Source organism: Salmo salar, chromosome ssa09, assembly GCF_905237065.1.
Source record: "Salmo salar chromosome ssa09, Ssal_v3.1, whole genome shotgun sequence".
NCBI lineage: Eukaryota > Metazoa > Chordata > Actinopteri > Salmoniformes > Salmonidae > Salmo > Salmo salar.
The window spans coordinates 77726948-77750294 of record NC_059450.1 but is presented as its reverse complement, the minus strand read 5'-3'; the positions used below and the strand labels follow the sequence as shown (position 1 = coordinate 77750294).

General features: G+C 45.6%; 1 protein-coding gene across 3 annotated transcripts in view; it reads right to left on the bottom strand.

The window, feature by feature from the left end:
- The window catches only part of LOC106611956 (slit homolog 3 protein), a 458837-nt gene that overhangs the window by 262715 nt on the left and 172775 nt on the right, over positions 1-23347 (bottom strand). For all 3 annotated transcript variants that reach the window (XM_045724040.1, XM_045724037.1, XM_045724038.1), the window contains one exon: positions 5269-5340. In XM_045724040.1, the coding sequence (XP_045579996.1) occupies positions 5269-5340 (72 nt within the window). The remainder of the gene's footprint in view (positions 1-5268; positions 5341-23347) is intronic.

The following is a 23347-nucleotide window of genomic DNA, read 5'->3' as shown; positions in this document are numbered from 1 at the left end:
AGAGCGAGAAAGAAGGAGTAGAGAGGGAGATATAGATAGTAGAGAGAGAGGACAGTGTAAAAAGAGAGTAGAGAGGGAGAGAGTAGAGAGAGAGTGAAAGAGAGTAGAGAGAAAGAGAGTAGAGTGGGAGAGAGAAAGAGAGAGAGAGCGAGTAGAGAGCGAGAGAGTAGAAAGAGGGAGACAGAGAGATAGAGAGAGAAAAACAGAGAGAGGGTTGAGAGAGAGAGAGAGAGAGGGGGAGAGAGACAAAGAAAGAGAGACAGAGAGAGGACTCAGAGACTAGGGCCTTAAAAGAACAGACCCACTAGCCCAGGCCTATTAGTCTGTCATCGGGAAGGATGGAGCAGGATTCTAAACCAGCAGGCGCACGCCTCCTAATTAATTTTGGACCCAGTTGATCAACGTTCATCAGCTAAGACAACAGGAAGTGAATGGGGTTGGAGTGTCTTCGAGACAAGGGTTAAGTCACAGATGGTTCCATGTTGCTTTTATAGTCACTGCTTTTGTTTTAGAAAGAGTAGTGCACTATGTAGGGAATATGGTGCAATTTCAGGGAGAGCTGCTCTGCTGTCACTGGGCTGGGTGATGGATAGACTAAAGGGCTTCAGGAGGAGGAAAGGACAGTGGAAGGGATGGAGATAAATCACGCAGCCAATCTATACCTAGCTACTGTGTCCTGTCCTGATTAGCACAGCAGAGGACAGGACAGTCAGTGGCTATTTAGCCAGTGTCCTTATGTAGACAGACGTGGACACAAAGCCTAAAGAGTGATGATGTCTCTCTCTCTCTCTCTCTCTCTCTCTCTCTCTTTCTTGCTCACTCTCTCTCTTTCCCTCTCTCTCTATACTGATATGAACTTGGACAGAGAGGACACTGCAGAGCCCACTAGATGAGGTGGAGAGGGGTGACGGGTGAGGCAGTAAGAGGGGTGACGGGTGAGGCAGTAGGAGGGGTGATGGATGGGGCAGTAAGAGGGGTGATGGGTGAGGCAGTAAGAGGGGTGACGGGTGAGGCACTAAGAGGGGTGACGGGTGAGGCAGTAGGAGGGGTGATGGATGGGGCAGTAAGAGGGGTGATGGGTGGGGCAGTAAGAGGGGTGATGGGTGGGGCAGTAAGAGGGGTGACGGGTGAGCAGTAAAGTGATGGATGGGGCAGTAAGAGGGGTGATGGGTGGGGCAGTAAGAGGGGTGATGGGTGGGGCAGTAAGAGGGGTGACGGGTGAGGCAGTAAGAGGGGTGATGGATGGGGCAGTAAGAGGGGTGATGGGTGGGGCAGTAGGACTGTGTTGGTGTCTGTAGTGTGAGTCAGTGGGCAGAGCTCTGGGTACAGTGATACAGTGTGCCTGCAGTGCTTGTCGTGTCATGTGATGGCATGGTAGGCTAAGCTGCGCCCTGAACGGTCTGCGAGCGGGATTAGTGGGTGACATAAAAGGCTGAGTGCCGCCATCTGCAGCGAGCGACATGTCTTACGGTCCGAGGTGGTCGTAAACCACGCACCGGCTCCACCTCTCACCGCCAAAACATAATTCAAACAAACGGTGAGATGGCACAGCATTCTGGGTAGGAGAGCATGAAGCTGGCTTCTTTTTATGAGCCACATGCAGGAAGACTGGACAATACAAGCCCAGGGGGAGGGTGACTGGGGCAAAGTGGTGACCGGGGAGGCTGGGGGCGAGAGGCTGGGGGAGGCTGATGGAGAGAGGGGAGGCTGGGGGAGGCTGGTGGAGAGAAGAGAGGGGAGGCTGGGGGAGAGAGGGGATGCTGGGGGATATAGCAGCTGCAGAGCTGGACTCTCAATCGCCCCTTGCATTTAGTTGATATAACAGCTGCAGAGCTGGACTCTCAATCACCCCTTGCATTTAGTTGATATACCAGCTGCAGAGCTGGACTCTCAATCACCCCTTGCATTTAGTTGATATACCAGCTGCAGAGCTGGACTCTCAATCACCCCTTGCATTTAGTTGATATACCAGCTGCAGAGCTAGACTCTCAATCACCCCTTGCATTTAGTTGATATAGCAACTGCAGAGCTGGACTCTCAATCACCCCTTGCATTTAGTTGATATACCAGCTGCAGAGCTGGACTCTCAATCACCCCTTGCATTTAGTTGATATACCAGCTGCAGAGCTGGACTCTCAATCACCCCTTGCATTTAGTTGATATACCAGCTGCAGAGCTGGACTCTCAATTACCCCTTGCAGTTAGTTGATATACCAGCTGCAGAGCTGGACTCTCAATCACCCCTTGCATTTAGTTGATATAGCAGCTGCAGAGCTGGACTCTCAATCACCCCTTGCATTTAGTTGATATACCAGCTGCAGAGCTGGACTGCATTTAGTTGATATAGCAGTTGTGAGGCTTCAGTGTTTAGACCAGAGGGACATCAGTGCGCTAGCCTCATACATGGCCAATAACTCACTGTCAGCCCAGCCCAGTGGAGGTTGCTTTGCTGGCTGACAGAGATCTGTATTCTGCCACTTTTGCAACAACATGTCATGTCCGTGCTCTCTGGCAAATACGTTTATAAGCCTGGAGAGACATTCAGTGGGCAGCCATTTTGTTACAGTTAATGGACAACATTGTGGATTGGCATATTGTGTTAAGGATAGACAGATACAGTAGTCAGTGTGTGTGTGTGTGTGTGTGTGTGTGTGTGTGTGTGTGTGTGTGTGTGTGTGTGTGTGTGTGTGTGTGTGTGTGTGTGTGTGTGTGTGTGTGTGTGTGTGTGTGTGTGTGTGTGTGTGGAGCTGACACTTAACAGAACACAGCCAAGGGCGGCATTCAGCCCCAGATGCAGATCATGTTATCTGCTCTGATATATACAGATGTGTGACATATGTCTCAGTTGTTTAGAGAGCCATTAGAATAATATCTCCCTGTTTCTTGGAGAATGTAAAAAAAGGAAAAGCCAGGCAATCTGAAAGCTGAGGGAAATGAATGCCACTCCAGTTTTCAGTAGCCAATAAAGCTTTCTGCAGGATATCAGGGATGAGATTACGAGTGTGTGGGGAGAGCGGTGTGTCCCTACTGTAGAGCAGTAGAAAAGGAGGGCATTAGGGGAGAGTGGAGAGAGCATATGAGGAAATCAATACATGGGCCGATTGGAATCTGTAAGGGTTTTTCTTTGGAAAGAAAATGGAGGGTTGGACTATTTCAGCAATTAAATCAGGAGTCACCTTGCTGGGGTGGAGGCGTACTGAGGAGGAGTTGTGTGTGTGTGTGTGGGGGGGTTACGAAAGAGTTGCAAGCTACAACTCACTGTCTCCCTCCCTCTCTCCCTCAATCCTATATGGTCTGCGAACAGCTGAAGAATTAGCCATGGCTAACTGTGCTAAATGCTATAACAAGTGACGAGGCTGTGATTGACCGTCTCTCTCTCTCTCTCTCTCTCTCTCTCTCTCTCTTTCTCTTCTCTTTCTCTCTTCTCTCTTCTCTCCTCTCTCTCTCTGTGGAGATAAGTGTATTCTACCACTGTGTACTCTCTGATTAAGACCAAATAGCATTCTAGTTTGCTCTGTTTTTTTGGTAAATTCTTTCCAATGTGTCAAGTAATTATCTTTTAGTTTAATTCATGAATAGGTTGGGTCTAATTGTGTTGCTGTTGCTGTCCTGGGGCTCTGTGGGGTCTGTTTGTGTTTGTGAGCAGAGCCCCAGGACCAGCTTGCTCTTCTCCAGGTTAATCTCTCTGTAGGTGATGTCTTTGTTATGGAAGGTTTGGGAATCACTTGCTTTTAGGTGGCTATAGAATTTAACGGCTCTTTCCTGGATTTTGATAATTAGCGGGTATCGGCCTAATTCTGCTCTGCATGCATTATTTGGAGATTTATGTTGTACATGGAGGATGTTTTTGCAGAAATCTGCATGCAGTGTCAATTTGGTGTTTGTCCCATTTTGTGAATTCTTGGTTGGTGAGCGGACCCCAGACCTCACAACCATAAAGGGCAATGGGTTCTATAACTGATTCAAGTATTTTTAGCCAGATCCTAATTGGTATGTCGAATTTTATGTTCCTTTTGATGGCATAGAAGGCCCTTCTTGCCATGTCTCTCACATCGTTCACAGCTTTGTGGAAGTTACCTGTGGTGCTGATGTTTAGGCCGAGGTATGTATAGATTGTTTGTGTGCTCTAGGGCAACGGTGTCTAGATGGAATTTGTATTTGTGGTCATGGCAACTGGACCTTTTTTGGAACACCATTATTTTAGTCTGAGATGTACTGAGTTACTGAGATGTACTGCCAGGGCCCAGGTCTGACAGAATCTGTGCAGAAGATCTAGGTGCTGCTGTAGGCCCTCATTGGTTGGGGACAGAAGCACCAGATCATCAGCAAACCGTAGACATTTGACTTCAGATTCTAGTAGGGTGAGGCCGAGTGCTGCAGACTGATCTAGTGCCCTCGCCAATTTGTTGATATATATGTTGAAGAGGGTGGGGCTCAAGCTGCATCTCTGTCTCACCCCACAGCCCTGTGGAAAGAAATGTGTGTGTTTTTTTACAATTTTAACTGCACAATTGTTGTGTGTGTACATTTTTATAATGTCATATGTTTTTCCCCCAACACCACTTTCCATCAGCTTGTATAGCAGACCCTCATGTCAAATTGAGTCAAAAGCTTTTTTTTTTTTTAAATCTCTCGCTCTCTGTGAGTGTTTAGCTGGTGGGACCTGTGTGGGCATGCCGCTGGATTCTCATAAACATAACCAGCATGACTTCCACTTGGCTAACCCTAACCGTAACCCTGTAATTTATAGCAAAAGGTTCAAAAAGGCACCTTAGTTCAGCCATCAACACTGAGAGGGAGGGTTCATTCTATGGGTGCATCCCATAGGGCTGTGGGCCGTGATACTTCACTCCAAACACAGTGGTCGGCCCATTAAGACTAATCTCACCAACACAATAATTGCAGTGAATCATCGATAAGCCCTCCTCTGATTGGCTGATTTGGGACAGAGTTTTGGGTAATGCAACGTTTATTGTTCTGGGCAACGAATAGGGGACATTGGCTTGGAGTTGCTTCCTTCTCCCTCTTTAAAGTTCTGCCCAACACAGTCACCCGGCAATGTGGTTTTATATCGTATCATCATCAGAGTCCATGCAAATCAGCTGCAGCATCTTCCCCTTTAACAGTGAACTGTAGTAACTTGATTGATGGACATGTCAGACACATAACTCTTTCCTCCTTTGTCTTTCACAGAGAAGCCACGCCAGGTGCTTGTTAATGTGCTTTCCATATATGGAGGAGGATAGAGGAAGGAGTAGGGCTACTTACAGGTTTTTGACAGTTGTGATCCCACGGAAAGCCTTACGAGGAACTGCCTGGATCTGGTTCTCACTGAGATCCCTAGGGAGCATGAGATAAAGACAAGGATGAAACGTTAGAGGCAGTTTGAAGGCACAACTCGCATTTCAGAGAGGCGAAGCTTTAAGAACATATGCACATTCTGGAGAATTCTGTGGCTCCAGCGTTCTGAGTAATGATAGGCATCCCTTTAAAGTTCAAAACCATAAACACCATATCTTACCTTTTGTCTCCTTCTTCCCTCTTATATCCCCCTCTCTCCCTGTCATGTGTGGTGGGGAATACATATGTGTGCACATGTTTTTAATGTAAAACATTTCAACATTTCTAACTTAAGTAGAACCCTCCGAGAGTGTTCCATTATTCTCCAGGAAAACTGAAGCAATCACATTGGGTTTGAGTAACTGGAGAACGCATGACAGAAGAAATGAACACCCACAGACTGAGACATGGCATGACATTACTGCCCTGACAGTCTTTCTTCTCCCTCTATGCATTCAGTTCTGAAGCAAATTATTTTGGACATGTCACAATGGTTTTGCTTAACTTTATTAAGCTTGTTTGTTTGTAGATCCTTACCGGGCAAACATAATTTGAAAACAAGAATGCAATTACTGGGCAGGGAGGAAATAAATGAGATATGGAATATCTGGGGGGGGCTAATCAGGGTGTCTGTTTCCCAGTCATGCCTGCTCCACATTACAGAGAGAGAGACCACCGGTGGGTATAACTGCTGACCTTGCTACGACCAATTCCAGTGATAAACAATCAGGCAAGGATCCAAATACACTGTGGAATTCTGCCAGCCCAGGCACTCTCCACCTCTCTCTCTCTCTCTCTCTCTCTCTCTCTCTCTCTCTCTCTCTGTCTCTCTCTCTCTGTCTCCTCTCCCTCCTACTGCCAGCCCATAATTATGTATTAAAAAGTATCACCAGCAATTTCCTATCACAACCTTCTTAAAACAGCATTTATTGGATGGACGTTATTAAATGGGAGTTTTATTAGTGCCAGAAGTCTTGATTAGTGTGCTGTGTCTTTAATAATGAATACACCATTTTGACCTAGCTTTATTGTGCTTGATGTTTTCAATAACCTTGGATTGTTTGGCCGTGGCCTTTTTGAAAAGATCTGGAAAAGTCTCGGTACATGTACAAAGAAGGCAAACGTTTGAAGGAGTATAACTCATAATACGCCACTTTAACACGCAGCACAGATGGAAAATGTATCTCGTGTTTATACCTCCGACACATTGGGTAGGAATGTATTTTTCTTTCCGACTGCTTTCACCATTGCTTACATGCTGACTTTGATGGCATAAATGCAAAACAGATAAAAATCAAATGTTTAATGTATTTATTTTTTGGCAATTTTTGTTTCTTCTCATAGTGTTTTCATTTTCCTGAGTGGTGAGTCGCGGTTCCGTCATGTCCTCTGCGTGCTACGAGAGGAGAGAGGCTACGGTTTTATACAGGACTTCCAGTGCTAATAAATGTTTTATTGTTTTGTTTACTCGGCTGTGTTTTCTTCGTCCTAAAGACAAAAAGGAAACCATCCAACCTAAATAAGAGCCATTATGAAATAGAATCTCTCTCTGCGGTTTTGAGCAACCTCTCTCTCTCACACACACACACACACACACACACACACACACACACACACACACACACACACACACACACACACACACACACACACACACACACACACACACACACACACACACACACACACACACACGTGAAGAGGATTTTACGGGGAAGCACTAAACATTGGCAATCGACGTTATGCTGCCATATTAACTTTGGAGGACATTAGAATTTCTTCCCAAACACCACAGCTGTAAAGTATGGTACTGTATACAACATGTTAAATGAGAAGAAGTTATGTCATTAATTTGATTACGTATTATCTCCTCTGCTATATCTGTTGAGCAGTAATAGGCCTTGCCTATGTAATCTCATTGCTAATGTTATTTGATATTGGGGAGATACTGCTGTTGTTAATAATCTGTGATGAACAGCAGGCAGCACGTTCCACAGTGTTGCTGGCAGGTGGTGATGCTTGATACATGGTGTATGGATCCCCTGTATCCTCAGTGTTGCAAGTTATTTTAGGTGAGTCAGATCTCCACCTTCAAAGAGACGATCATCCTGCTGAGATTGGTTTCCTGCCTCCGCGTTAAGAGGACACACAGACAACCAACAGTGTACTATCCACATCATCTACCCACTCAAACACACACTCACGCGCAAACACACACACACACGCACGCACGCAAACACACATGTACGCATGCAAGTACACTCGCAGGCACACACTAACGCATACACACACAGTTTTGTGTGGGGGAGGAGGGAGGGAGAGCATCGGTCTCCCGACACTGACAATCTGCTTGCAAATGTCATTAATTGTATTTTTCTTTCACCCTCCTCTTTCTGACTCACAGGATGGCTGCTATAAATCTCCTATTGATTCCATTAAAGCCTTCCATGTCCAGACCAGATGGCAGCACCAAAACATATTACTGATAAAATCCTAGCAACACACAGGTATCAAAGCTGCCCACGTTCGCTGCAAGGAAGAGCCGTCCTTAAAGCAGGTAAACACACACACACACACACACACATGCATTCACACACAACTTTATTCTATTCAATTTCCTTAACAGACATCGGAAAAAGAATGAATGGCATGGCAACACAATTCAGTTTCTATTTCTAGTTATCATGGCCTCTCCCTTTCCGGAAGATAAGAGGGAAAGTGAAATAGGGACAGTCACATGAGGAAGATTACCATTCCAATGTGAAATGAAAGTGGAAAACAGCTCAAAACCTCAGCTATCATCAACCCTCTTGCTCAAATCATAACCTCTACTACCGTCGTCAAAACAGACATCTGGCTGTCTCCATAACTCTTACCAACAACACGCTGCCATAAAGAGAGAATGTATACACCCAGCTGTTGATTCTATACCCCTGACTGACTGGTCTGGTCTGCACCCTGCTTATCTAGGGTACCTATCAAACAGAACAGGAGTGGTGTGATGTGCTGTCCAAGGCGTGTTGCTCTCGGGAGGGCTATTATCTGCATGTCAAATTTAATTTCCACAGCCAGATCCAGTCAGGAGGCAGCTAGTCTTGTCAGAGGCTTTCTGCTGCCTGCTAGCAACACAAACTCTATCCACATCCCCAGTACAACCATCTCAGCCCAGCCCAGACCAATCCACCACCACTAACCCAGCTCAGACCAATCCATCACCCCTAACCCAGCCCAGACCAATCCACCACCACCACTAAACCAGCTCAGACCAATCCACCACCACCACCCCAGACCAATCCATCACCACTAACCCAGCCCAGACCAATCCACCACCACTAACCCCAGACCAGACCAATCCATCACCACTAACCCAGCCCAGACCAATCCACCACCACTAACCCCAGACCAGACCAATCCATCACCCCTAACCCAGCCCAGACCAATCCACCACCACCACTAAACCAGCTCAGACCAATCCACCACCACCACCCCAGACCAATCCATCACCCCTAACCCAGCCCAGACCAATCCACCACCACTAACCCAGCTCAGACCAATCCATCACCACTAACTCAGCCCAGACCAATCCACCACCACTAACCCCAGACCAGACCAATCCATCACCCCTAACCCAGCCCAGACCAATCCACCACCACCACTAAACCAGCTCAGACCAATCCACCACCACCACCCCAGACCAATCCATCACCCCTAACCCAGCCCAGACCAATCCACCACCACCACTAAACCAGCTCAGACCAATCCACCACCACCACCCCAGACCAATCCATCACCACTAACCCAGCCCAGACCAATCCACCACCACCACTAAACCAGCTCAGACCAATCCACCACCACCACTAAACCAGCTCAGACCAATCCATCACCACTAACCCAGCCCAGACCAATCCACCACCACTAACCCCAGACCAGACCAATCCATCACCACTAACCCAGCCCAGACCAATCCACCACCACTAACCCAGCCCAGACCAATCCACCACCACCACTAACCCAGACCAGACCAATCCACCACCACCACCCCAGCCCAGACCAATCCACCACCACTAACCCAGCCCAGACCAATCCACCACCACCACCCCAGACCAATCCACCACCACCACTAACCCAGCTCAGACCAATCCACCACCACCACCACCACCAGTCCAGACCAATCCACCACCACCACCCCAGCCCAGACCAATCCACCACCACTAACCCAGCCCAGACCAATCCACCACCACTAACTCAGCCCAGACCAATCCACCTCCACCACCCCAGACCAGACCAATCCACCACCACCACCCCACCCCAGACCAATCCACCACCACCACCCCACCCCAGACCAATCCACCACCACTAACCCAGCCCAGACCAATCCACCACCACCACCCCACCCCAGACCAATACACCACCACCAACCCAGCCCAGACCAATCCACCACCCGAGCCCCAGCCCAGCCCAGCCACAGACCAATCCACCACCATCACCCCACCCCAGACCAATCCACCACCCGAGCCCCACCCCAGCCACAGACCAATCCACCACCACCACCCCAGACCAATACACCACCCGAGCCCCACCCCAGCCACAGACCAATCCACCACCACCACCACCACCACCCCCCCCAGGCCAATACACCACCCAAGCCCTAGACCAATCCACCCGACCATCACACCAGTCCAGACCAATCCAGTCCAGTCCAGTCCAGACCCAGACATAGACCCAGGCCAGTCCAGACCCAGACCAATCTAGTCCAGTCCAGACCCAGACTCCCTGGGCACAGTCAGTGGCTACTTCCCTAAAGGCACTGTATCCCTTTATAGTGCACTACTTTTGACCAGGGCCCATAGCGTTGTGGTCAGAGGTTGTGCACTATACAGGGAATGATGTGCTATTTGTGATGCAGCCAGTGACCTACAGTACCAGTGAAGCAGCAGGAGGAGGAGGAAGAGGAGGAGAAAGAAGAGGAGGAGGAGGAGAAAGAAGAAAAGGAGGAGGAGGATGGGGAAGAGGAGGAGGAGAAAGAAGAAGATGGAGGAGGGGGAGAAAGAAGAAGATGGAGGAGGAGGAGAAAGAGAAAGAAGAAGAGGAGGAGGAGGAGGAGGAGAAAGAAGAAGAGGAGGAAGAGGAGGAGGAGGAGAAATAAGAAGACGGAGGAGGAGGAGGAAGTGGATGAGAAGAAAGAAGAAGAGGAGGAGGAGGAGGAGGAGGAGGAGAAAGAAGAAGAGGAGGAGGAGAAGAAAGAAGAAGAGGAGAAGGAGCAGAAAGAAGAAGAGGAGGAGGAAGAGTAGGAGAAAGAAGAAGAGGAGGAGGTGGAGGAGACATGGGAGATGATGATGAGACCAAAGGCTCTGTCCCAGCTAATCCTGTCTCTGAGATTACATTATTCATTTGAAGTGAATGACACTAACCAGGTCAACCCCCATTTCATTTATATTACATGTAACCACCTTCCCTCCCTTATACACACAGCTCCAGGGAAGACAGTTCAACACACATCATGCAAACCCATAGTGGATGGAATGGAAGGGCTTAGTGTTGTCCTCTGTCGCCTGTCCTTCCTCTCAGAGTAGCCCTGGCTTCAGTAACATGAGGAGCCATTACATAAATTAACCAAGCCTGTCTGGCTCCAGGTTGGTTGGTCTACCCTGCATATATGTATCATACAGTATTTGTTTGATTTCACAGGACCGTGATTGTGGGAGGCATCACCAGCGGCTGGCCCCCTCCCGGTCACCGGTCCCCTCAGATGCCCAGCCCAAGCCCAACACCGCTCCCCTAAGAAGCCCAGCCCAGGCCCGACACCGCTCCCCTCAGATGCCCAGCCCAGGCCCGACACCGCTCCCCTCAGAAGCCCAGCCCAGGCCCGACACCGCTCCCCTCAGATGCCCAGCCCAGGCCTGACACCGCTCCCCTCAGATGCCCAGCCCAGGCCTGACACCGCTCCCCTCAGAAGCCCAGCCCAGGCCCGACACCGCTCCCCTCAGACGCCCAGCCCAGGCCCGACACTGCTCCCCTCAGACGCCCAGCCCAGGCCCGACCCGCTCCCCTCAGACGCCCAGCCCAGGCCCGACCCGCTCTCCTCAGACGCCCAGCCCAGGCCCGACACCGCTACCCCCAGACGCCCAGCCCAGGCCCGACACCGCTCCAAATCGAACCCGCTCCAGAGTACAGGCCTCGGTGCAACGCTCATTCCTTTGACGATAAACGCGAATGCGACCATCATCCCCGGTGAGACAAAACTGCGACTCGTCAGTGAAGAGCACTTTTTGAAAGTCCGGTCTGGTCCAGCTACGGTGAGTTTGTGCCCATAGGCGACGTTGTTTCCGGTGATGTCTGGTGAGGACTGCCTTACAACAGGCCTACAAGCCCTCAGTCCAGCCTCTCTCAGCCTATTGCGGACAGTCTGAGCACTGATGGAGGGATTGTGCGTTCCTGGTGTAACTCGGGCAGTTGTTGTTGCCATCCTGTACATGTCCCGCAGGTGTGATGTTCAGATGTACCGATCCTGTGCAGGTGTTGTTACATGTGGTCTGCCACTGCGAGGACAAACAGCTGTCCGTCCTGTCACCCTGTAGCGCTATCTTAGGCGTCTCACAGTACAGACATTGCAATTTATTGGCCTGGCCACATCTGTAGTCCTCATGCCTCCTTGCAGCATGCCTAAGGCACGTTCACGCAGTTGAGCAGGGACACTGGGCATCTTTCTTTTGGTGTTTTTCAGAGTCAATAGAAAGACCTCTTTAGTGCCCTAAGTTTTCATAACTGTGACCTTAATTGCCTACCGTCTGTAAGATGTTAGTGTCTTAACGATCGTTCAATAGGTGCATGTTCATTAATTGTTTATGGTTAATTGAACAAGTATGGGAAACAGTGTTTAAACCCTTTACAATGAAGATCTGTGAAGTCATTTGGATTTTTATGAATGATCTTTGAAAGACAGGGTCCTGAAAAAGGGACGTTTCTTTTTTTGCTGAGTTTAGATTTACCATTCTGAACTCAAGAGAGTCAGCAGACAGAAACTCGCCTGCCATACTTAACCCTCCATACTTAACTCTACATACTTAACCCTCCATGCGTAACCCACCATACGTAACCCCCATACGTAACCCTCCATACTTAATCCTCCATACCTAACCCTCCATACCTAACCCTCCATAGGTAACCCTCCATACGTAACCCTCCATACCTAACCCTCCATACGTAACCCTCCATGCGTAACCCACCATACTTAACTCTCCATACTTAACCCTCCATTGCTGTGAAGACAGCACAGGCTATTGGGATTCTATTAGCGATGTGGAACCTGGGTTAATAAAAGATCAAGTTGATGGACATTAAAGTTGGGGCATCTGTGCTGGCTAATCAAAGCTTATCCTTATCGTCTTCTGTACTCGGCTTTGTATTCTGCTCCAGACGTTTAACTCTTCCGCCCTTGCTTAGTGTCTTACATCTACCCCAAAGACTCCTTGATTGAATTAACTCGCTGCTTTATGAATAAAAATATTCCACTATTGATCATCCTGGCTGAGAGCTGACTCAGGCTAAAGTGGGGCAGCCACTCGATTCATTACACCGACACCTTCGTCCTCCCACATTTGTTCTGATGCAGAATTTAAAGAAAGAGAAGAGGACTTCTAAATCATTGTATGGTCTCTAATGCTCCCTTGGGTGCTCCGAGCTCTCTGCTTAAGACGTAACATTCCTTTGCTGCCTACCAAGAGCCGGTAAATGGAAATTATAAATGGAAATAGTTTTTCCTCCTTGTAAGTATCTATTATGTTTTGTCGATACTTTAATTAAATTGGACAGCTTAATGTGATTTATCCTGATCCATACCATTTATGGTTATAAAAGCCTTTTTGGCTCCCATCCCGAAAAACGTCAAACTAATTTAGATGAGTTACTAGAAGAAAAAGAAAAAAACATGTTGGAGAGGTTGGGCACACTGGGTGAATTGTTATTGGTTAATTCACTTTTATTTCTCTTCTGCCATTTGCTTTAATTCTCTTTCTTGTTCTTCTGGACGGAGGGTTAGCGATAGAGCTTTTAGGGACATTTATAGTTGTAATAAAATGTCACTTGTAAGGGACCACATGAGGACAGCAGACCTGTTTGTCTCTCTGCCTGTCTGTCTGTCTGTCTGTCTGTCTGTCTGTCTGTCTGTCTGTCTGTCTGTCTGTCTGTCTGTCTGTCTGTCTGTCTGTCTGTCTGTCTGTCTGTCTGTCTGTCTGTCTGTCTGTCTGTCTGTCTGTCTGTCTGTCTGTCTGTCTGATACACCACAGTGATTGGGGGTAAATGCAACTGTCTCGGCTTGGGGAGGGTTAGACACAACATGGTTGACACCTTGGCTCTTCTTGGCCACCCATTAGAAAAGGAGTGAACCCCATTACCCCACTAAAAGGGGAACATGTGAAGAGAAGATGGCTTTGTTAATCATACAATGGGATTGAAGGGCTCTTTAGGAGAGTGGGTTTGGAGGGTCAGGGAGGGGAGGGGCTTCCCTCTTTATAGGCATCAGGGGAGCCCTCTGCAGCCATAAATAATACTGAACGGATTAGTTGATTGGGTCTGGTAGGGTCGCTGTGTGTGTGTGTGTGTGTGTGTGTGTACGTGCGTGTAGTAGGTTGAGGAGGGGTTTAGAGAGGCAGGAAGGGCAGTAGAAGTTGTAATCCATCTCACTGCAGTTCAGGGTTGCCATGGAGACCAAGTGTCATGCTGCTGGAGGTCCAATTAACTTAGAGGAGAGAGAGTGGTGCAGGTGGTGCTGCTGGAGGTCCAATTAACTTAGAGGAGAGAGAGAGGTGCAGGTGGTGCTGCTGGAGGTCCAATTAACTTAGAGGAGAGAGAGTGGTGCAGGTGGTGCTGCTGGAGGTCCAATTAACTCAGAGGAAAGAGAGTAGTGCAGGTGGTGCTGTTGGAGGTCACAACACTCCCAGAGGGTACTACAGTACTGTACCCAGATCCTCCAGCCCAAATACACATGGTGATATAGATCAGAGAACAGCTGTCTCTATGGGGGGTCCACTGTGACGTGACTCAGAGTGGGTTTCTGTTTCTGCCTGTAAATATACACTACATGACCAAAAGTATGTGGACATCTGCTCGTCGAACATCTCATTCCAGAATTATGGGCATTAATATGGAGTTGGTCCCCCCTTCGCTGCTATAAAAGCTTCCACTCTTCTGGGAAGGCTTTCCACTAGATGTTGGAACATTGCTGCTGGGACTTGCTTCCATTCATCCATGAGCATTAGTGAGGTTGAGCACTGATGTTGGGCGATTAGGCCTGAACTGGTGGACCTGACTCCAGTGCGTTGCAATGCCTTTAAGCTGGAGTCGTTCAGCCAGTTCATTGAGCTGCTTCCCAGTCTGGAGTTCATCTCCCTGGACCAGATGTTCAGAGAACCACCCAAGGTTAGTCTACTGCCCAGCCTGGAGTTCATCTCCCTGGACCAGATGTTCAGAGAACCAACCAAGGTTAGTCTACTGCCCAGTCTGGAGTTCATCTCCCTGGACCAGATGTTCAGAGAACCACCCAAGGTTAGTCTACTGCCCAGCCTGGAGTTCATCTCCCTGGACCAGATGTTCAGAGAACCACCCAAGGTTAGTCTAGTGCCCAGTCTGGATTTCATCTCCCTGGGCCAGATGTTCAGAGAACCACCCAACGTTAGTCTACAGTCCAGCCTGGAGTTCATCTCCCTGGACCAGATGTTCAGAGATATACAGTTGAAGTCAGAAGTTCACATACACCTTAGCCAAATACATTTAAACTCAGTTTTTCACAATTCCTGAAATTTAATCCTATCAAAAATTCCCTGTCTTAGGTCAGTTAGGATCACCACTTTATTTTAAGAATGGGAAAGTTTTTTCTGTTCTGCCCACACATTTTCTATAGGGTTGACGTCAGGGCTTTGTGATGGCCACTCCAATACCTTGACTTTGTTGTCCTTAAGCCATTTTGCCCAACTTTAGAAGTATGCTTGGGGTCATTGTCCATTTGGAAGACCCATATGCGACCAAGCTTTAACTTCCTGACTGATGTCTTGAGATGTTGCTTCAATATATCCACATCATTTTCTTCCTCATGATGCCATATATTTTGTGAAGTGCACCAGTCCCTACTGCAGCAAAGCACCCCCACAACATGGTGCTGCCACCCCCATGCTTCACGGTTGGGATGGTGTTCTTCGGCTTGAGAGCTTCCCCCTTTTTCCTCCAAACATAACGATGGTCATTATGGCCAAACAGTTCTATTTTTGTTTCATCAGACAAGAGGACATTTCTCCAAAAAGTACAATCTTTGTCCCCATGTGCAGTTGCAAACCGTAGTCTGGCTTTTTTATGGCAGTTTTGGAGCAGTGGCTTCTTCCTTGCTGAGCGGCCTTTCAGGTTATGTCGATATAGGACTCGTTTTACTGTGGATATAGATACTTTTGTACCTGTTTCCTCCAGCATCTTCACAAGGTCCTTTGCTGTTTGTTCTGGGATTGATTTGTACTTCTCGCATCAAAGTACGTTCATCTCTAGGAGACAGAACGCGTCTCTTTCCTGAGCGGTATGACGCCTGCGTGGTCCCATGGTGTTTATACTTGCGTACTATTGTTTGTACAGATGAACGTGGTACCTCCAGGCATTTGGAAATTGCTCCCAAGGATGAACCAGACTTGTGGAGGTCTACAATTTTTTTATGAGGTCTTGACTGATTTGTTTGATTTTCCCATGATTTTCCCATGTCAAGCAAAGAGGCACTGAGTTTGAAGGTAGGCCTTGAAATACATCCACAGGTACACCTCCAATTGACTCAAATGTGTCAATTAGCCTATCAGAAACTATTAAAGCCATGACATCATTTTCTGGAATTTTCCAAGCTGTTTAAAGGCACAGTCAACTTAGTGTATGTAAACTTCTGACCCACTGGGATTGTGATACAGGGAATTTTAAGTGAAATAATCTGTCTGCAAACAATTGTTGGAAAAAGGACTTGTGTCATGCACAAAGTAGATGTCCTAACCGACCTGCCAAAACAATAGTTTGTTAACAAGAAATTTGTGGAGTGGTTGATAAACTAGTTTTAATGACTCCAACCTAAGTGTATGTAAACTTCCGACTTCAACTGTACATATACGTACATCATGCATGTGTTTGCATTTATAATACACTATAAGGGATGCAGTGATAGCGATAATGAAAACGGCTGATCAGCATCATTGTATTTACAGGAAGAAATAAAATAATACAGCCTATATTTGATGATCACAAATGAAGAGAACCGTACAATAGACTTGATTAATTCACTCACGTCCCATTGCTCAACTGTCCATAAACAACATTTATTTTTCTCCAGACCATTTAAAAACTCTATTCAAGCTGAACTACCATGGAGATAAAGAGTGACGTAGACAGAACATTAAGATATGAAAATCAGTAATTCGCCAGGGACAAAAATCAACATGGACAAGAGTGAATTTTATTCATATCCGATAACACGACAGCACAAATCACTGGCTTTTCTCATTTACGCTGTGAGACCATATGGTGCGGAGGAGAGATGATTTAGTAGAAATGAGAGCTGTTAAGACCACAGTGCCCAGGAGCATTAGACCTAAATCTAATGAGAGAGAGAGAGAGAGAGAGAGAGAGAGAGAGAGAGAGAGAGAGAGACAAAGAGAAACCGAGAGTAGAGAGAGAGAGAGAGACAAAGAGAAACCGAGAGTAGAGAGAGAGACAGAGATACAGAGAGAAATAAAGAGAGAGAGTAGAGAGAGTAGAGAGAGAGTAGAGAGAGAGTAGAGAGAGAAAGAGAGAGAGAGTAGAGAGAGAGTAGAGAGAGAGAAGAGAGAGAGTAGAGAGAGAGTAGAGAGAGAGAGAAAGAGAGAGAGAGTAGAGAGAGAGACAGAGAGAAAGAGAGAGTAGAGAGAGAGAAAGAGAGAGAGAGTAGAGAGAGAGACAGAGAGAAAGAGAGAGTAGAGAGAGAGAAAGAGAGAGGTTTGATATATTTTGATAAACTCCCACATCTACTGGGTGAAATACCACAGTGTGCCATCACAGCAGCAAGTCTTGTGACCTGTTGCCACAAGAAAAGGGCAACCAGTGAAGAACAAACACAACCCATATTTATGTTTATTTAGTTTCCTTTTTGTACTTTAACTATTTGCATATTGTTATAACACTATATATAGACATAATATGGCATTTGAAATGTCTTTATTCTTTTGGAACTTTTGTGAGTGTAATGTATACTGTTCATTTTTTATTGTTTATTTCACTTTTGTTTATTATCTAATTCACTTGCTTTAGCAATGTAAACATATGTTTCCCATGCCAATAAAGCCCTTAAATTGAATTGAATTGAGAGAGAGTAGAGAGAGAACTAGAGAGAGAACTAGAGAGAGAGAGAGAGAGAGGTCATGAGCAGATGAGCTACTGTATTTTTCAGGAGCTCAGAGACATATACAGGATGCTACCCTCTACAACATAACCTTCACTCAAAATCAAAGCTCTAAACCTACAACCTGATTTTGGATGGAATTACGGAATCACCTGGAAGGCTTACAACTACCAAAGATTATTATTCCAAAGCTATACAGCAAATGCTCTGGAAAACAACAGAAACCTGAAAACACCATCCAACCTGGAACTGAGTGAGTAATGTTTAGTCTGAAACTATATTCTATTTCCAAAAGCCAAGAAGAAAAATACATTACAATGATATATTTTACTTTATAAGTACTGAATGCTAAGTTGTGGCTACCAATCTAGATACAACTTCAATTAGCACTGACGTGTCAAGTGAGAGGTGTCAAAGCCCTTCAGCCCAACAATGGCAGGAGAGTCGTACAGTCTACTCCAACCAAATGGAGACGCACGAAAAGACACGAAAAGATCACAAAATGAAGCTCCTTATGGAAAATCAAGAGACACTTTTTGCTGACTATTATAAAAATGGAAACATCAGCAACCTCATCTTCCACACAGACCATCCCCTGGCATGGCACCACGGCCCAGGCCGTGAGCAGGAAAACAGGCTCAACCCCCACTCTTACACTAGCCCAAGCCAATGGCATGTACCAGATGCTCAGCAGGCTCTGCTGACACTTACAGACCTGAGGCCAAACCACACAACCAACAACATTGACCAGTTTATGGAACACAAAGCTTTCACTATCTCATCCTGGAATATCCAAGGCCTAAGGTCATCTGCCTTTGGCCTAAAGAGCAGGAACCTGGACTTCATCAAAGAAATCGGAAATACAGACATTGTCATCCTACAAGAAACATGGTATAGAGGAGATGGACCCAACGGTTCCCGACTAGGTTACAGAGAGCTGGTAGTCCCATCCACCAAACTACGAGGTGTGAAACAGGGAAGAGACTCAGGGGGTATGCTAATATGGTATAGAGCAGACCTAACTCACTCTACTAAATTAATCAAAACAGGAACATATTACATTTAGCTAGAAATTCAAAAGGAGATGATCTTAACAGAGAAAAATGTCCTCCTGTGTGCTACCTATATCCCACCACTAGAATCAACCATACTTTAATGAAGACAGCTTCTCCATCCTGGAGGGGAAATCAATCATTTACAGGCCCAGGGACATGCACTAGTCTGTGGCGACCTAAATGCCAGAACCGGACAAGAACTTGACACCCTCAGCACACAAGGGGACAAACACCTGCCTAGAATTGACAGCATTCCCTCCCCCATATGCCCCCCTATGTACAACTATGACAACATAACCAACAAAAAGGGGTCACAACTCCTGCAGCTCTGTCTCATGCTGGGTATGTACATAGTCAATGGTAAGCTTCGAGGGGACTACTATGGTAGGTACACCTATAGCTCATCTCTTGACAGTAGTACTGTAGACTACTTTATCACTGACCTCTACCCAGAGTCTATTAGAGCGTTGAGTCAGCCCACTGACACCCCTATCAGATCACAGAAAAATCACAGTCTACTTGAACAGAGCAATACTAAAGCATGAGGCATCAAAGCCAAAGGGACTGAGTAATATTAAGAAATGCTATAGATGGAAGGAATGTAGTGTGGAAACCTACCAAAAAACAATTAGGCAACAACAAATTAAATTCCTTTTAGACAATATCCAGGACAAAACGTTCCACTGTAATAGTGAAGGTGGAAACTTGGCAGTAGAAAATCTAAACAGTATACTTGACCTCAGCTTCCTTATCAAATCTAAAAATGTCAAACAGAAAACCGAAGAAAATGAACAACAATGGCAAATGGTTTGATGAAGAATGCAAAAACCTAAGAAAGAAATTGAGAAACCTGTCCAACCAAAAATATAGAGACCCAGAAAATCTGAGTCTACACCTTCACTATGGTGAATCACTAAAACAATACAGAAATACACTACAGAAAAAGAAGGAACAGCACGTCAGAAATCAGCTTAATGTAACTGAAGGATCCATAGAATCTAACCACTTCTGGCAAATTTGGAAAACACTAAACAAACAACAACACGAAGAGTTATATATCCAAAATGGAGATATGTGTGTAAACCACTTCTCCAATCTTGTTGGCCCTATAACAAAGAACAAACAGCAAAAACATATACATTATCAAATACAAATCTTAGAATCAACTATTAAAGACTACCAGAACCCAGTGGATTATCCAATTACCTTGAATGAACTACAGGACAAAATAAAAACCCTCCAACCCAAAAAGGCCTGTGGTATTGATGGTATCCTCAATGAAATGATCAAATATACAGACAACAAATTCCAATTGGCAATACTTAAATTCTTTACCATCATCCTTAGCTCTGGCATATTCCCCAATATTTGGAACCAAGGACTGAACACCCCAATCCACAAAAGTGGAGACAAATTTGACCCCAAAAACTACCGTGGGATATGCGTCAACAGCAACCTTGGGAAAATCCTCTGCATTATCATTAACAGCAGACTCATACATTTCCTCAGTGAAAACAATGTACTGAGAAAATGTCAAATTGTCTTATTACCAACTTATCATTCGACAGACTGCATATTCACCCTGCACACCGTAATTGACAAACAAACAAAAAGGCAAAGTCTTCTCATGCTTTGTTGATTTCAAAAAAGCCTTCGACTCAATTTGGCATGAGGGTCTGCTATACAAATGAATGGAAAGTGGTGTTGGGGGTAAAACATATGACATTATAAAATACATGAACACAAACAACAAGTCGGCGGTTAAAATTGGCAAAAAACACATTTCTTTCCACAGGGCCGTGGGCTGAGACAGGGATGCATTTTAAGCCCCACCCTCTTCAACGTATATATCAACAAATTGGTAAGGGCACTAGAACAGTCTGCAGCACCCGGCTTTACACTACTAGAATCTGAAGTCAAATGTCTACTGTTTGCTGATGATCTGGTGTTTCTGTCCCCAACCAAGGAGGGCCTACAGCAGCACCTAGATCCTCTGCACAGATTCTGCCAGACCTGGGCCCTGACAGTTAATCTCAATAAGACCAAAATAATGGTGTTCCAAAAAAGGTCCAGTTGCCAGGGCCACAAACACAAATTCAATCTAGACACCGTTGCCCTAGAGCACACAAAAAACAATGCATACCTCTGCCTAAACATCAGCGCCACAGATAACTTCCACAAAGCTGTGAACAATCTGAGAGACAAGGCAATAAGGGCCTTCTATGCCATAAAAAGGAACATAAAATGTGACATACCAATTAGGATCTGGCTAAAAATAATTGAATCAGTTATAGAACCCATTGCCCTTTACGGTTGTGAGTCCGCTCACCGACCAAGAATTGACAAATTGAGGATCTGCATGCAAAATTCTGCAAAAATATCCTCCGTGTACAATGTAAAACACCAAATAATGCATGCAGAGCAGAATTAGGCCGATACCCGCTAATTATCAAAATCCAGAAAAGAGCAGTTAAATTCGACAACCACCTAAAAGGAAGCGATTCCCAAAACTTCCATGACAAAGCCATCATCTACAGAGAGATTAACCTAGAAAAGAGTCCCCTAAGCAAGCTGGTCCTGGGGCTCTGTTCACAAACACAAACAGACCCCACAAAGCCCCAGGACAGCAACACAATTAGACCCAACCAAATAATGAGAAAAACAAAATATAATTACTTGACACATTGGAAAGAATTAACAAAAAACAGAGCAGACTAGAATGCTATTTGGCCCTAAACAAAGAGTACACAGTGGCAGAATACCTGACCACTGTGACTGACCCAAACTTAAAGAAAGCTTTGACTAGGTACAGACTCAGTGAGCATAGCCTTGCTATTGAGAAAGGCCGCTGTAGGCAGACCTGGCTCTCAAGAGAAGACAGGCTATGTGCACACTGCCCACAAAATGAGGTGGAAACTGAGCTGCACTTCCTAACCTCCTGCCAAATGTATGACAATATTAGAAACACATATTTCCCTCAGATTACACAGATCCACAAAGAATTCAAAAACAAACCCGATTTTGATAAACTCCCATTTCTACTGGGTGAAATACCACAGTGTGCCATCACAGCAGCAAGTCTTGTGACCTGTTGCCACAAGAAAAGGGCAACCAGTGAAGAACAAACACCACTGTAAATACAACCCATATTGATGTTTATTTATTTTCCCTTTTGTACTTTAACCATTTGCACATTGTTACAACACTGTATATAGACATAATATGACATTTGAAATGTCATTATTCTTTTGTAACTTCTGTGAGTGTAATGTTCATTTGTATTGTTCATTTCTCTTTTATTTATTATCTACTTCACTTGCTTTGGTAAAGTTAACATATGTTTCCCAAGCCAATAAAGCCCTTTGAATTGCAGAGAGAGAGAGAGAGAGAGAGAGAGAGAGAGAGAGAGAGAGAGAGAGAGAGAGAGAGAGAGAGAGAGAGAGAGAGAGAGAGAGAGAGAGCACGCTGCCTGTACAGGTCAACTTTATCTCTGAATGTGTACATCTCTCAATTATGGTGTTTGCATCTAATTCTTGTATAAAATGAATGCGTAAAGATGAAACTATTTGTGAAATGATGTAATGTGATGTTAAACCTTTAATGTGAGAGAATTGTATTCCCTTTAACATTTAACTAAGTCATTGGCCCGTTCCGTGAGCACAGACATGCTCAGGTGTCATAGAACCAACCGCCTTCTCTAGTGTTACGAATAAAACCCCCTCCTGAGGAAATCCTCTTCAGACCACGCATACCTCGGTGTAAGCTGAGGTGGCACAGGTTTGAGGACCAAGACTAAGCAAACCCACAGCGTGAGCTGTGATTGCGAATAGTTATTGAATTCCTAACCATACCACGTGGAGCATTAGCTACACGGCTGGAAATGGTTAAGCTATGAAACTATCAACCCCTACAGAATAAGAGCAAATCTTAGATACTAATTACTAGTCTGCAGCTAGAAATTATTTAAACCTGGGATGCGAAAACCGACAATCGCCAAAACATCTATTCTATGAGAACATTTCTGAATGATACTGTGAAGGAAACCAGGAAATACTGATCTTCAGGGAAACAGAAAGAGAGAGTGAGACTCGGATGAACTATCCAGCAGACGGACCGGATTCCAACAGAGAAGACAACATTGACATACACCGTAAATATGTGCTTGCAATTATTCTCGAATGAGCGGCCGTTCATGTGCGAAGGATTAGCATTTCAATGTATATGATTATAGACTGTGTAATGAATCCATTTTGTCTTTCCCGCTCTCTCTCAGTCCACACCCCCTTCCCTTTGTCCACCAAGCCGTCATATCGGTTTAGCCCACTTGTTTGTATGCATTTCTGTGATTATTTAGTTAGTTAATAAATAAATAATTGAGCCAATTGGTGTAGGGATGATTTATAGTAAAGGCTGGGTTCGTGCAGATAACCAACAATTTACGACGTTCAGATGAGACTGACGTGGGGTAAAGAATAATTCATTAATAGAAGACAAATTGATCAGATATTAAAATATCTGAAGAGATATATTCGGAAAAGTATAACTTTGTAATCTGAAGATT